At 35.0% G+C, this 15427-nt stretch overlaps 1 protein-coding gene across 4 annotated transcripts in view; it reads left to right on the forward strand.

Annotated features, from left to right (window-relative positions):
* The first annotated feature begins 649 nt into the window (after positions 1-649).
* LOC138700201 (organic cation transporter protein-like) overlaps positions 650-15427 on the forward strand; it is a 117934-nt gene continuing 103156 nt past the window's right edge. Inside the window, exon 1 of one of the 4 annotated variants that reach the window (XM_069826642.1) lies at positions 650-889. In XM_069826642.1, coding sequence (XP_069682743.1) covers positions 836-889 — 54 coding nt within the window. In that variant the 5' untranslated portion in view covers positions 650-835. Of the gene's footprint in view, positions 890-10832; positions 10945-12234; positions 13883-15427 lie in introns of those variants that run through there. The other 3 variants (XM_069826684.1, XM_069826668.1, XM_069826652.1) reach the window with 3 other exon arrangements.

A 15427-nucleotide genomic window follows, 5' to 3' on the forward strand; every position in this document is an offset into this window, starting at 1 on the left:
CAAATTTCGGGGTAGTAGGCCTAGCCACGCCTACACTTATGCGAATCTTGCCTCGCGAAAAAGTTACGCAAGTATGTTGCGCGCAATGTAAGTGCATCTTAAGGGTAAAATGTGAATAAATGAATTGCAGCGAAAAAAATCTATATTTCACGTATCAGCAAAATAAGTGATTCCTGGTGTGAAAGAAAAATTAAAAAAAAATATATATTTTTTTTCACGGTACTGGCATGTCGTGATAACCCATTGCGCATGTGCGTAGTTGCATTGTTGTCGAGAAAGCATATATGCTGCATTTGTGACCATGTGAACTCAGCAGCAAATGGATTTCTGTTTGCTTTACCTGGGATCCTATTTAGTCCAATGAGAAGTTCCGTTTAATTGAAACTAGAGTAATGGCACCTTAAAGTTTTGTTAACGTATATCTATTATAGTCAGTTTCTGAAAAAAAAAAATTCAAACCCCCCCCCCCCTCTCCAGAACCAACTTCTGGCTGCGCCACTGTTTAAATCATTTGTTCGTCGTCATATTTTATACTGTTATTACTTTTGTTCCGTACTGTAGACAGCACGCAACGGACAGGGCAAACGCCTCTAGCGGTCAGACCACCCCACTTTCACCTTGTGTAAGCTGGCTTCCAGTGCATTGCAATAAGCCGAACCTATACGTGTTCTCTGTCTATGCGGTTTTGAGTGTAAATTACGTTTTTTTTTTCTTAAAAAAATACCAGTGCTCTTGTGAAGGACTCAGAATTAAAATCTACTGAATTATTGTATTTTGGAAGTGAATGTATTTATAATATGTGTAATAATATATATGGCTACTGCCGCGACTTCTGATGCAACGTGTACAACATTTTGACAAAGGGATTTTCCACTTACCAGTTATGCAGGTAAAAAGAAAATTATAGATAAAGGTAAACCAAAACTGCCGTTAAACAATTTAACGAAGAAAATCGCGACATAGCAGTATTTATATAGTAGTAGTAGTATTTATTTATTTATTTATTTATTTATTTATTTATTTATTTATTTATTTATTTATTTATTTATTCATTCATTCAGGCCTTCTCTGCCCCTCTACCAGGAGTTTCCAACTATAATATGAACAATAAAATTACAATTAGTATTAAATTTACAATTACAATTACAAATAAAATTACAATTAGTATTAAATTTACAATTACAATTATAATAAAAATCAAAATACGAAAAGATTATCTGACTAATTAAAGCTAGTTAATTGATCATAGAAAAACAAAGAATATTTTATATTTACTGAATTACAAATTAAACCTAGAATAACAAAATTGTATAGCGATTAAATTACTGGATATTGAAATATTTTGTGATAGATTAAAGAAACTATTTACAAGAAATCAATTACTGACCAAGTGCCTAGTAACTTTGCGTTTGAATTCAATTTTATTTCGACAGTCTCTGATGCTAGCAGGTAGCGAATTCCAGAGTCTTGGCAGGGCTATTGTGAAAGAGGATGAGTATGAGGATGTGCGATGGGATGGTATTGCTAATACTGTTTCATGACGAGAGCGTGTGTTCAGATTATGGTGGGAAGAAAGGTAAGTGAAGCGAGACGACAGGTACGAAGGAATAGAAGAGTTCAAGATTTCGAAGAGAAAGAGAAGTGAATGTAAATTTCCTTTCTTATCTAGTTTAAGCCAACCTATTGCTTCCAGGGATGGGGTAATATGATCATATTTACGAACATTGCTTACAAAACGTACACACAAATTATGAGCACGTTGAAGTTTCGTTTTGTTGTCGCTGGAGAGGTCAGTAAGTAAAATGTCAGCATAGTCAAAATAGGGAAATACAAGTGTCTGCACAAGGGACTTTTTTTATGCAAGAGGGGGAGATGAACATTTATCCTTTTTAGCACATGGATACCTATAGATACCCATATTTTAATTTGGATCTAAACGAAACTCTATAATGGCTTACCGGGTATGAAAGGAAGTGTGAATTATTTTGTTGGCCGTGCGTTCTGTTTTCGACGGACAAGATCGTGAGGAATAAAACGGGATTTTCAGATTTAAATAATCTATATAAGGTAATAAAGCGTCTTTCATCTTGAAAAGGTCCATTTAGAGTCATTTTTGAAATGGAAAACCTTTAGTACAGTGCAAAGACTCGACAGTCCATTAGTAATCATATGAAAATTGACAATCTAAAGCACAATGAACTTGTTAAAAAAATCGCTGAACATTGAAGCTCTTCATTGACGTTATGTGTTTCCTTGGAGTACATGGACTTGGCTTTAGCGGACACAGTGAATAAGGAAAATTATAAAGATTTGGCGCTTTCGCTATCAAAACATGATCCACTTTTATGGCATCATTTAGAAACATCCACAGTTTTTCAAGACATTTCTAATTTGATACAAAATTACTTAATTTCCTTGGTTGCCACGGTTGCTTGGAATTATATTAAAAAGGAAATTATTGATAGTCCATTAATAGCTATTCCCTTAGATCAGTGATCATCAACTCGCGTATGAACGGGCACGGGCAGTGCTTGGCTGTGGCGTGCTTACTGTACCTAGCAGAGGACCGGTTTGTAACGTTGCGTTGTAGTGAACAGAGGCGGTTCTTGCCATCCATTTAAACAAGAGATGTGAGGAGCAGAAAACACTTCAAAACGTATGCCACACTCAAGAAATACAATGTACAGATACATTATACAACTCACAGTAACGAATATGGCAGATACGAAGGTGGAGAGCGTGCAGTATTAGTTCAACAAATGAAGTAAAATGAGCTAGAAGTTGTTTAAGATCACAATGTTAGTGAATCGGCTGTGCGACTCAGTTATAAAATTTCACTTGTAATAGTAAGATATTAGAAACCTTTCAAAGATTGAAAATTTGAAGAATGTTTAATTGCAACTGAAGAACCTTTGTCACAACAAGTGTAGGAGTTTGAATCTATCAGCTTGTCTCCTTCCACCGTGATGCGTCCCACCCGAGGTCTAGCCGAGGACGTTCAGGTGCAACTAGTAATTATTTGTCACCTTTCATTTGTTATTATTTGGCAGTAGATGAAAATACTTACGTTAGGGATAATGCCCACCTGGTGATTTTTGTAATAAACGTTATTGAAAATCTTCAGATTAAGGAGAGCTCTTATATATTATTCTCATAAAGGATACTGCTAATGAATCCGATATTTTCATGTAGAGGCTGTAGAAATTATTTTGGACTTTCTTGGAATAAACTTTTATCCTTGGCAACCAATGGTGCTTCTTTCATGGTTGGAAGTAAAAGGGTGTAATAAGGAGTCTAAAGGACGGAGTGAAAAGCGTTAATTTATCCCATGAAGTTATTTCTATTAAGTGCATTATACACCAACAATTAGATCGAAAGATCTCACTCATCGTCAATTTAAGTCTTTATTGATGAATGCAATAGTGAGTATGGCGATCTATCATATTATAATAAAGTGCGGTGACTAAGTCGTGGCAAATTATTGGATAGGTTCTTTGAACTGAGGGAAGAAACATCATCGTTCACGAAGAAAAAAGAAAAGCCTGTATCATAAGTGAAAAAAAAAAATGGATTTGTGAATTTGCCTTTTTAATGTAATTATCTGAATGCTTTAAATTATTTTCTACAAGGTAAGAACAAGATTATTGAACAGTAGGTCCGGGGTTCGATCCCAAGTGGTGACGGGATTTTTCTCGTTGCCAAACTTACAGAACGGCCCCGAGGTTCACTCAGCCTCCTATAAAATTGAGTACCGGGTCTTTCCCGGAGGTAAAAGGCGGTCGGAACGTGGTGCCGACCACACCACCTCATTCTAGTGCCGAGGTCATAGAAAGCATGGGACTCTACCTCCATGCCCTCCAAGTGCCTTCATGGCGTGTGACGGGGATACCTTTTTTATATGACAGAGTGAAGGCGTTTAATATGAAACCACCTCTAATTATGGAACGTTAGCTTAACTAAAAGGATACGTTACAGCACATTTTTCAAAATTAACAACGATATAGGCCTACTAGTTTCTTAAGACTTTGGATTTCGAAGAATATATTCACACATAATGCGATGCTCCAGGAATTTGATTCGAGATTTAAAGACTAGGAAAATTTTCAATTTGATTTTCGATTATTATCTGTAATTGGAACTTATTGATTTACTTTACGACAGTGAATTGAAGGGCAAATATCAAAACAAAAGAAGTTTATCTGACTTTTATATGAACGTTCCGATTGTACAGACATACATGTTAGGATCCATATTATATGTGCGAACAGTAATTTTTTCCTATGATGAAGATAAACAAGCCATGTTATGAAACCAAGTATCGGATCACAACTTAAAATGTGCTCTCAGGTTATGCACTATACCAGAGCTGGGCAGCAAGAGCAGATTCTATTCTCTCACTGGGAGCCATATGATTTCTCTTCATCCCCTTTCTTCCCCGCCGAACACCGCGCAGCGTCGATAGAGTGACGGATGAATATTGAGCGTCCCCGTTTAGAGTCTAGATCCGCTCTCGACGCCCAGCCCTGCACTATATGAAGAATAGTTCCAAACGTTGAGAAATTGCTGAAGGAAAAGAGAATTAAACAAATCCTGAAAAATCAGTGCTAATGCCAGTGTTGAATGACCTGAATGGAGTTAATTTCTGCATTACTATTTCTAGGGTTTTTATGTGTTTTGTTCAACATTTTCCCTAACAGAAGCAGTTTACACGTTTACAGTAATTGTCATGCAAAGTGGCAAAGTCTGGTGACGTAAGTGGATTGCAGGCTGGAGTAAGACAATCCTTCCCTTGTACACTCTTTGTTCATTGATTTGCTCATCGTCTGAATTTAGTTATCTTACAGTCGACTGAGACATTCAAAGAATGCAAAATATTATTCCTGTCACTTAGTGGCCTCGCTCCATTTTTCTCTCAGTCTTTTAAGCCAACCTTTGTTTTGGATGAAATAGTGAAGACAAAACTTCCGAAGGTGTCTCCGACGCGCTGGAATTACAATGGTAGACTCGTATACACCGTTTCAGAATATCGTCAACTACTCATTGAGTGCTTTGAATGCACAGATAATTGGAGAATTCAGAAACTCTTAATTCTTCAAGAGGATTTCTTGCTTTGATGAAGACAGAGTTCAATTTTAATTTTTTGTTGCATGTATTTGGCGAAATAGTTCCCCTTACAGACATATTTTTATATTTTTCAAACTAAAACAAGTGACATTGCATATTGCGTTCAGAAAATTGGCGATTTCAAGGCAAAATGGACAGCTTTCTGAAGATTTAGAATAGCATAAAAAAACATTTCTGACATTTCGAAGCCACAGGTTAAGAAGATCCGTTTTCATGACGTAGGTGATTTGGAAACATGCTATTGCAAATTATTTTCGAAGTTACTGACAACATGAATAATTTCGAGGGAAAAATTGTTCCGGGGCCGGGTATCGAACCCGGGACCTTTGGTTAAACGTACCAACGCTCTCCCACTGAGCTACCCGGGAACTCTACCCGACACCGATCCCGGCCCCGGAACAATTTTTCCCTCGAAATTATTCAAATTAACTTTACAGGGAGTTATTCCTGAAAGCTTAATTTGCTTACTGACAACATTCTTGAATAATTAAATTCAAGCTTCAGTGATGTTGAAAATCCAAAATTTCTGGAACTCACAAATTTGCAAAAGCATTAAAATGCTCCATTTTCTCAAAGTGATTTTAATTTACTCGTACTACTTGCTGATTATGAATGTTTCTTTGATGCAGCGACTCTACGTTCCCAATTACCTGTAGTGCTCAGTGCAAAAGATAGCATTAGTACAAATAGTGTTAACAGTGTCAGTGAGTTGTTGAAATTTATTAAAGAAAATGAACTAGATGCGGTCTATTCTGAAGTTCAAATTTTGTGAACTTACGCTAATAATACCTACCCAGGATACGAATTAACGGGGGGATGAGGGGGATTTTTCCCCTGCTGAAAAGTTACCCCTTCTCATAAATTCATATTAACATCCCTGCCAGAGATAACTTCTATCCCCCTCACAAAATATAATTATTTTAATACGAGTATACTTTATAAAGTATAAAGTAAGCAAAGAAAATAATATTTCTGTATTATCATCACCGGCAAGCTCACAACACCCAATAACTTAGGAATTACACATCTTATCTTAAGGCTGCTCATGGATATAATAATTATTATGATAAAGATGCAAGACAAAAATCCCTAGTCAGAATGGCCGACTGCAGAGTTTGAACCCAGGAGCTCCCGAATGTGAGTCTCAAACGTTACTGTCTCGAAGTATTCCATGCATAGACGGCAATTTGCGCTCAAATATTTTGTATTTTATGTAAGTGTTCTCTCCGACTATTTGTAAACCATTTTTTTACATCTAAAATAATTACAACAGAATTTAACTTCAAAATTAAATGAAATAAAAAAGATAAAAACTCTAAACTTAATCACGTTAAGAACACATCGTACACCCAGTAAAATACTGTCGTATGTCGAAACTCACACATTACTTTCGTAAATTATTTCCAATGCTGTTTCATTAGTTGGAGGTACGAAATTCTAATAATAAAATAGTAAATTATCAAAGGTTTTGGTACCTATTTATGAAAATATTTTTACAGCAGTATTTTACTAGAAATTGCATTTCCTTACAAATCACAATTTTCGAGTTACGACACTATTTTACTGTGAGTGCGACATGCTAAGCGTAAGCCAGTAGGCCTACACTGAAATACGGATTTGTTTTGGATCTTTGGGGGAAAGAAAATGCAATTCTGGGTTTCGCCGTTTGTATTGCTGCAATTTACAGCCTTAACAATACAGTCCCTTCGAAATTCCAATTTTTCTAATAATTTTTCGCTTCTGTATCATCACCAGGGAAAGGATTTATATGTAAATACATATTTACTTATAAAGCTAATATAATTTATATTTTGCATTATCTTTATGTTTCACAATGTGTAGGGTTGAAAAATCCTACTTTTATTTTCCATATTTTTCCATATTTTAGAGTTTAGTACATATTTTCGTTAATTTCCATATATTTTCCATATTTCATATAAAACAGTCCATATTATATTAGGTTTAACAATAAAACAAAACAAAATTCCATTAACTTTTAAAAATACATTTCAACAATAGAGATTTAAACACATGTTCAGTAATCCCTTTAACATCAGAGTTATTTGAAAATTAGCAGTCCTATCAACAATGGGAAAGTAAGTTACAAAACTGTATTAATTTAATTTAAAATTTTTAACAGACTTCAGTTGTGCAGCTCAACAGTTAAATGCCAGTCAGAGTACACATAGGTTCAGTTTTGTAAATCATACTATAAAGACGGTAAATATGCCAAAAGTACGTCATTCAGTCAATTTAAAATCAAAACTAACAAGTTACATTTCAGAATTTAAAGAAGATGGTTTATCAACTGACAATAAAATATTATTTTGTAATTTGTGTCAGTGTGCAGTATCATCTACACAAAAGTTCCTGGTGCAACAACACATTACAACTAGTAAACATCAGGCCAACAAACAACTAAATTCCAAGCAGAGACAATTGTTTTTAACACAACCAACAACATCGAATGTAAGATCTGAGTTTAACATCGACCTGTGCCGTTCTCTCATCTCTGCTGATATTCCTCTCTACAAACTAAAGAATAAGGTCTTCAGGGAATTCCTTGAAAAATATACTCAACATACAATCCCGGATGAGTCAACACTTAGGAAGACGTATGCTCCATCCATCTACGATGAGACAATACAGAAGATAAGAGATGAAATTAAAGGTAGTTCAATTTGGGTTTCCATTGATGAGACTCCCGACAAAGAAGGTAGACTTGTTGGTAATGTAGTTATCGGTTTGTTAAGTGAACAATATTCTGAACGAATTCTTTTACATTGTGATGTTCTAGAAAAGTGCAATAACAAAACTATAGTTAAACTGTTCAACGAAGCTATGGGTATCCTGTGGCCAAAGGGTATTATGTACGATAATGTGTTATTCTTTATTAGCGATGCTGCCCCTTATATGGTCAAAGCTGGACAAGCATTATCTGTTGTATATCCTAAATTGACTCATTTTACTTGTGTGGCGCATGCATTTCATCGTGTGGCAGAAGTGGTCAGAGACAATTTCCCTAAAGTAGATTTGTTGATTTCATCAGTGAAAAAAGTATTTCTCAAAGCTCCCAGTAGAGTTAACGTGTTGAAAGAAATGTACCCTGAAATTCCATTGCCACCAAAGCCAATTTTAACTAGATGGGGTACATGGCTAGAAGCAGTTGAATATTATGCCGAACATATAGACTCTATTAACAATGTTCTCCTTGCATTGGACTCTGAAGATGCAGTCTCAATTGATACTGCGAAAACAGTTACCTGTGACATAAGTGTGAAGAATGACTTAGCTCACATTCAGCATACATTTTCATGCATCATAAAAACGCTCAAAAGTCTCCAAAATAGGCACCTTTCACTATCTGAAAGTTTTGAAATTATAAATAGTACTGTGGAACAACTGAATCGTGGTAGAGGTAAAGTTGCAGATGCAGTAAGAGCTAAGGTGGACACTGTACTTTCAAAAAACCCTGGATATGAAGAACTACAAAAGGTTGTTGCTGTGATGAGTGGTGAATCAACAGTGAAGATTAACTTGGACTTATCCCCAGCAGACATTGTGAAATTGAATTATGTACCAGTTACTTCTTGTGACGTCGAACGCTCTTTTAGTCAGTATAAATCTATCCTCAGAGACAATAGAAGAAGATTCACTTTTCAGCACTTGAAAGAAATGTTTGTAACCTATTGTTATGGTAACAGACAATAAAAATTGTGTTTTGTTGAAACTACATTGGAAGATAAGGTACGTCCATTATATTTTTTGTTTAGTTTGATTAAAATGTACCAATATTTAACGTACATAGTCATTTTTTTATAATTTTAAGTCCATATTTAATTCCATATTTTGGTAAAAATCCATATTTAATTCCATATTTTGGTAAAAATAACTACATATATATTTACATATTTCATATATTTTTAGTCCATATAAATCCGTTCCCTGATCATCACCATAACACAATATAACAGCTTATTTTCCCACGAGTGTTACTTATTTGTCGCTTGGATCGCTAGTTGTATGACGCGTGCATGTCTGTCTGGCAGAAAAAGTGGCGTAGTTTTCTTACTGTATGAATATTGAATACTTGCCTATTACTTAGGCCTACTTACTTACTTACTTACAAATGACTTTTAAGGAACTCTGAGGTTCATCGTCGCCCTCACATAAGCCCGCCATCGGTCCCTATCCTGAGCAAGAAGTTTTGACTCTGTAAGCGTTTAATTTCTAAAAATGGAATGGAAATAATAGAATTCATACAAGCCGTTTTCTGTACAAGATTAAAATCGCATTTTTAAACATATTTCATGGATAAGTTGAATTGATCTAAATATGTGTAAATACTCGAGACATTTTTATTGTACTCGTATTACCTTTTCTTCCTTGCATAAGACGTGTTTATTCGTGTACATACACTGGACTATCACGTTCTCCTTTTCGGCACGAGGTGTTCTCAAGTAGGATTACCATCCGTCCGGCAAAAGGAGGACATGTCCTCTTTTTTAATCATTTTATCCTGTCCGGCAGGCATTTTAAAAAAATTGAAATGTCCGGCATTTCGCATTTCAACTAGAATTAATATGAATATTGAATAATTTGCGATATTATGCATAGAATATCTAAACAAATGGTGAAAACCTATAAAAGAATTTAACTGCTTTCAATGGTTGAAGCTGAAGCATAAAAAACATAAAATATGATGACCTATTGACATGCATTGAATTCTTGCACTCTAAAAATGCCACTATTCATGATTCTATGTTATTTCACCAATTTTATTCTGCAATGTACAAAGACATGCTAATCAAATTAATTTTGACAAAGATTTAACTTTAGATAAACAATGGTGTAAATTCTTCAATTCCAATAGTTCTGCGAGCACAAACTTTCTCAGAACTTTGAAAAATATGTGAATTCTATTTATCCCAAGTCACAATGGAAGTGCTGAGAGAGTATTTTCCCTAATATCTGCTCAGTGGACAAAAGAACGAAATCGCATGCTAACGTGGACAGTCAGAGGTATCTTCATAGTGAAATATAATTTCAAAGACATGTTCTGTGAACAGTTCCATAGATATTATTTTGTTCGTCTCTTCAGGCTCTTGTGCACAAAGTGGGCTCCACCGATAAGTAGGGTACAGATGTAATACTGATCCAGCAACTAGTGTGAAAACTAACGTGAACCATTGTTTTTATCTTTAATTTTGTTCATACCAATTTTTAAAAAGTCCTCCTTTTTTCAGCAATGTCCTCTTATTTTAGATTCCATGTTCTCCTATAGAATTTCTTCTCATGGTAACCCTATACGTGAGCTTAATGCTTGGGACAGTGACTGAAATCTCAGTTTATATGATGACTACGGTGATTGCAAACATATTCGAAAGAAATGCATTAACTTTCTGTTTCTAACAATGTTGAGCGTAATATTCGCAGAATCTGCGTTTGGCTGTGATGAGTGATGAAGCCGTTGGTTTTTCTACTTTGCCCAAATGATTTAGCTTTTATATTTATTGTTGTTTTTTGTTTACGAAGTGCCATTCACAAAAGAAAAGGCGTGTTTGACTGTGTTTCGTTATTCATGTTTCCGTACTTTCACATGATACAATGCTTACAATTTAAATGTTCGCAGTACATACGTTCGACCTTTCGCATCCCGGATAACCGGCCGACAACGGCTAAGAACAGGACACGATAACATTACGATCAGTTGTGTCCTGTGTGTCGTTCGAGCAGGATGAGAGCTCTCACAACTAGCTGAACAACCCGCGTTGCTTCGCAAGGCGTATTTAAAATACGATTTCGCTCGCCTTTCTGGAAGTGAGTTTTTTCTAAAATATCCCGCCGCCAATAACATTCTTAGTCTAGTTTAAAGATCGAATGGGGGAAAAATATATACTGTATGCGTCTGTATATGTTTGTATTTGTATGTAGGGCAGCGGTGACCAAACTGGGTATCGTGATTACATCGTGTAATCAAAGACATTCATACTGGTAAGGGGAGTTTCCTGTACATTGCTCTCTGTCTCGCTCACGTATTAATGGTAAGCAGTGTCGGTACCATGTCGCTCTACAAATCCTCTGTCTATAAGAGCAGGAACAGAAAGTTTCGTACAAAATGGGAAGAGGAATTTATTCGGAGAAAATGTAATATGTTGCTTTGCTCAGCGGTTTAATTAGTAGTAGTATACTGAAGCGACATTACAGAGCATTACGCTGAATCACAGGCATAACAGGTATTATTATTATTATTATTATTATTATTATTATTATTATTATTATTATTATTATTATTATTATCAGCAAATGTTACCATAATTCTTATATACATGCCTCAATATATTGGACTCATCACAACTGGAATACTAGATGGACGACATGCACAACCGGATCACTAACAAGAAACACCTACTTCCCAACAATCCACGACCGACTCAAAAGCCATCACTTCAAACCTACTTTCGTAACAACGCAGTTTCTTTCTGGACATGGGAAATTTGGTACTTACTTCGACAGATTCAACATTCCAGCAGACATCGACTCTACATGCTCCTGCCACGAAGACCTTCACAGTGTGAAACACCTTCTATTTGACTGTCCTATTATTGAAGCAAAGAGATTTCATATAAAGACACATCTTCTGGACTGCGACACCGAATACAGGACTCCACTATGTGAAGTGATCAAAAAACCTTGTTGCTACAGACAATTTATAAACTTTCTAAACTTTATCTTTAAAAGACAGTAGATACATATTTCACATTATCTGTGTAAAAATAAATAGTATAGATAAGTAGTATACCGTATAACAAAACTAAAACTCTAGGATACTGCTTGGTGAATTAGGGTTCTTTTTCGCGGATATTTAATAATAATAATAATAATAATAATAATAATAATAATAATAATAATAATAGTAATAGTAATAATAATAATATATAGGACTACATATTTCCTACGCTATATATATCCATTTTAATTTCTCTTTCAAATCTTTTGATGACTGTTATCAGTTATTTACTAGTTATTGATTATTTAATAATAATAATAATAATAATAATAATAATAATAATAATAATAATAATAATAATAATAATAATATAAAGAAACTGATTGAATATTATGTGCTAGTATAGTATTAAACTCCAAGAACTGAAATCAGCCTTCAATCATTGTCATGAAGAGAAAGATGACATAAATAAAATGTAAGGAAGCCAGCTATCTTGTGGCGAACAAAATAGCTAGTTCTCTTTAGCCAGCATTGTCAGACACAGCCTAAACGGAGCGGAGCGCTCCACTATAACTCGTTGAGTGCTCCGGTGCTTCCACAGACATAAGCAAGTTCACGCTCCGACTGGACGTCTCTAGCACCACAACCGGTTTCGGAGCTTACAACTCTGACACTACTGTCTTAAGCCTTCCAAAGAAGGAGAGTTTTATAAAAGCGTAATGATCAAGGTGGCTGAAATAATTTGTCCAATGAAAGTGTTAATTAATTTTGAAAAACTGCGCATTTCTCGACTAAATATCCAGAAGAGAATTCAGGAAATTTCAGATTGTTCATGAGGAATATTATAAAAAAGCAAGAAAATTTGTATATATTTTTTATTGTTTCTTGATGACAGTGGTGACAATACTGATACAGCAAAGCTTGCTATTTTTATTCGCGGGGTTGATGAAGAAAGCAATGTTAGTGCACGAACCACCACTGGTTGTAGTTTTCATGCCAAGTACCTCTCCCCCGTCTCCTTACTTCTTGTACTGTCTCTCGCGTGTAATCACTGCCGTTCGAGGTTTGGTCACCGCTGATGTAGAGCCTATGTGTGTATTTATGTACTGTATGTAATCTGCTGTACATAACTACGAGTAATTGTAAAGAATATTTCGTATGTGAATGTGAACTAGAAGTCATTAATTCTGCCAGGAAGTGACCTCTCATTTTCCACCAATCAAAATGTAATCAATCTCAGTATTCTTAAAGGGGAACACAACACATACAGTAATATAGTAATTTTTTATCAAATTAATGTAGCCTACTCGTCCTTCAAAGCAACAATGCAATTGTTTTGATTTCCGGCTCGCCACCGTTTTCCCGGGAGAACGATTCTTAGAAATATTTAGTTAGTTAGCCGAGTAGTCGCGTACATACAATAGCTATAGCAGCAGGCCACGTGTCACAGCCAGTTTCTTCCTCATTCCGTGCAATTCAGTCGTTAACAGAATGTCTCAATCTTCGGTTTATGGGTGTTCCAAATTTCTGGATATGTATAGGCAAGGACAGAAAATTCTTCTACTCACTTCCTAAACGAGAACGCTCTCCGAAGCGGCACTTTGGCATGGGTGCAGTTTTCCAAGAGAAAACACTTCATTCCAACATCTAATGCTGTTATCTGCTCCGACCGTTTTTTTACCGTCTGATTACGAAGAATTTGAGGTTATGAAGTTGAAATTAATGCCCGATAAGGGAAAAGGACCTACTCTTAAATCTGCAGATGTGAATGTATTGAAAGTACAAGATAAGAAACGACGAAATTTACGATATGAGACAAAAGAGAGGAAGGCGATTGTTTCCATACTTCTTATCTACAAGGGCAAGTCAATCGGTCCGTGATAAGAATGCTTCCATCCAGGGTTAATCTTTTTGGAGCCTACATAATGTACCTCTCTATTCCACGAAACCTCGCTCCAATACCGCCATCTGCAGAGGAATTGAGTAGCAGAAAGTTCACCCGATTTCCAACACAGCACTGATATAGAGGTAGGCTGGTTTATACATTTTAAAATCATTTAATGTCAGACGCAGATCCAGAAGTTCATGACAGAATTTTATTAGTATTGGTTCAGAGAAAAAAATTAAATTAAATTAATTAATTAATTAATTTATTTATTTATTTAATCTGACGGGATTAAGGCTAGAAGGCTTTCTCTTTCATCCTACCACACAGCACACACAGATGGGTCATTTGTAGAATTTGTATAACAAATGAGGTCCATCAATTTTTACCCTTCCCATTATTTCATTTATAACGATAGAGTTATCAATTCCTAACAGTGAGTAGTTTCAATACTAATGTAGTAAACGTCACAAGAATTATTTCCTTCATGTGAAATATTTCACGAGAATAAAATAAAATTCTCATAGTGACAGCTAAAATGCCGTGTCCATACTAAAGTTTTTAAAATGGAGCATGATTATGTCCAGATAAAGGTTTGTTTAATAATGTAATTGAGAAAAAAATTAAAGAAACATTTGATATTATCAAAACTTCTTCATTTATGTCTGAGTTTATATTTCTTTAAACATGATGACATAATTACTCTAGTCCAGTAAGTCAGTCAGGTCTGTTACACCATTCTGTTCCTATGGATACACAGTTGAAAAAAAAATCCCACAGATATCAGCACAAGCCAAGATGATGCACAAAAATCCATTTTATTGTACTGCTATGTTCACCCATTTTAATTTGGCGAGTTTGTGCGTCATACTCTTGCTTTATGTTTTAGTCTAAGCGTGCATTTTTACTCTGTCAGATCTTTTTGTGTTGTGTTTTCCACAAATAACAACATATAAAGTCAAGATCAAGAGGACATTATAGTACACGTGTCCAGTAGTTAAGTTGCTATTTTCAAGATTTTTAAGCAAAAAAATTTTAGGTTAGCACATGCTTGTTTGCTTTGTCAAGTCTGTTACCTGTCAGATCTGTTACTCCATGTCATGTCTGTTACATCATTCAAAACAGTGCTGTAAAGCAAGGTGAGTGTACAGTGGTTGATTACTATGGCAGAGACATTGCACTATATTAACACATGCAGAATATGCACTAAATAGTACTTTAATTTTGACGTTCTCAATTGTCCATTTGTTATAGTACAAATTTTGCAAATGACCCAAATACAAAAAAAAAAATACACTGACAAAAGTAATACAAATTAGATTAAAGCCCTATAAAAGATCAACAGGGTCATAGAACGCTAAAGAGCACTTATTAAGCTAATACAAGAAAAAAAAAAAGATAGTTAAAATAACATTAATAGCTGATGATGATGATAATAATAATAATAATAATAATAATAATAATAATAATAATAATAATAATAATAAATGCATTATATATTAAGGGCAAAACTGACAACAGCGTAGTTAAATTATTTATTATTGTATTATATCATAGGTTAAGCTGAAGTTGCGCAATCTTTGTTACGTCATTTATGTAAAGCGTAAAAAGTAATACACATTATTGGTGTTCGCGAAGGGAACTACGGCAGTGTTAGAAAGGTTGTAGTTTTTAAGTTTATATAAAAG

This window comes from Periplaneta americana, chromosome 1 (genome assembly GCF_040183065.1).
Source record: "Periplaneta americana isolate PAMFEO1 chromosome 1, P.americana_PAMFEO1_priV1, whole genome shotgun sequence".
NCBI lineage: Eukaryota > Metazoa > Arthropoda > Insecta > Blattodea > Blattidae > Periplaneta > Periplaneta americana.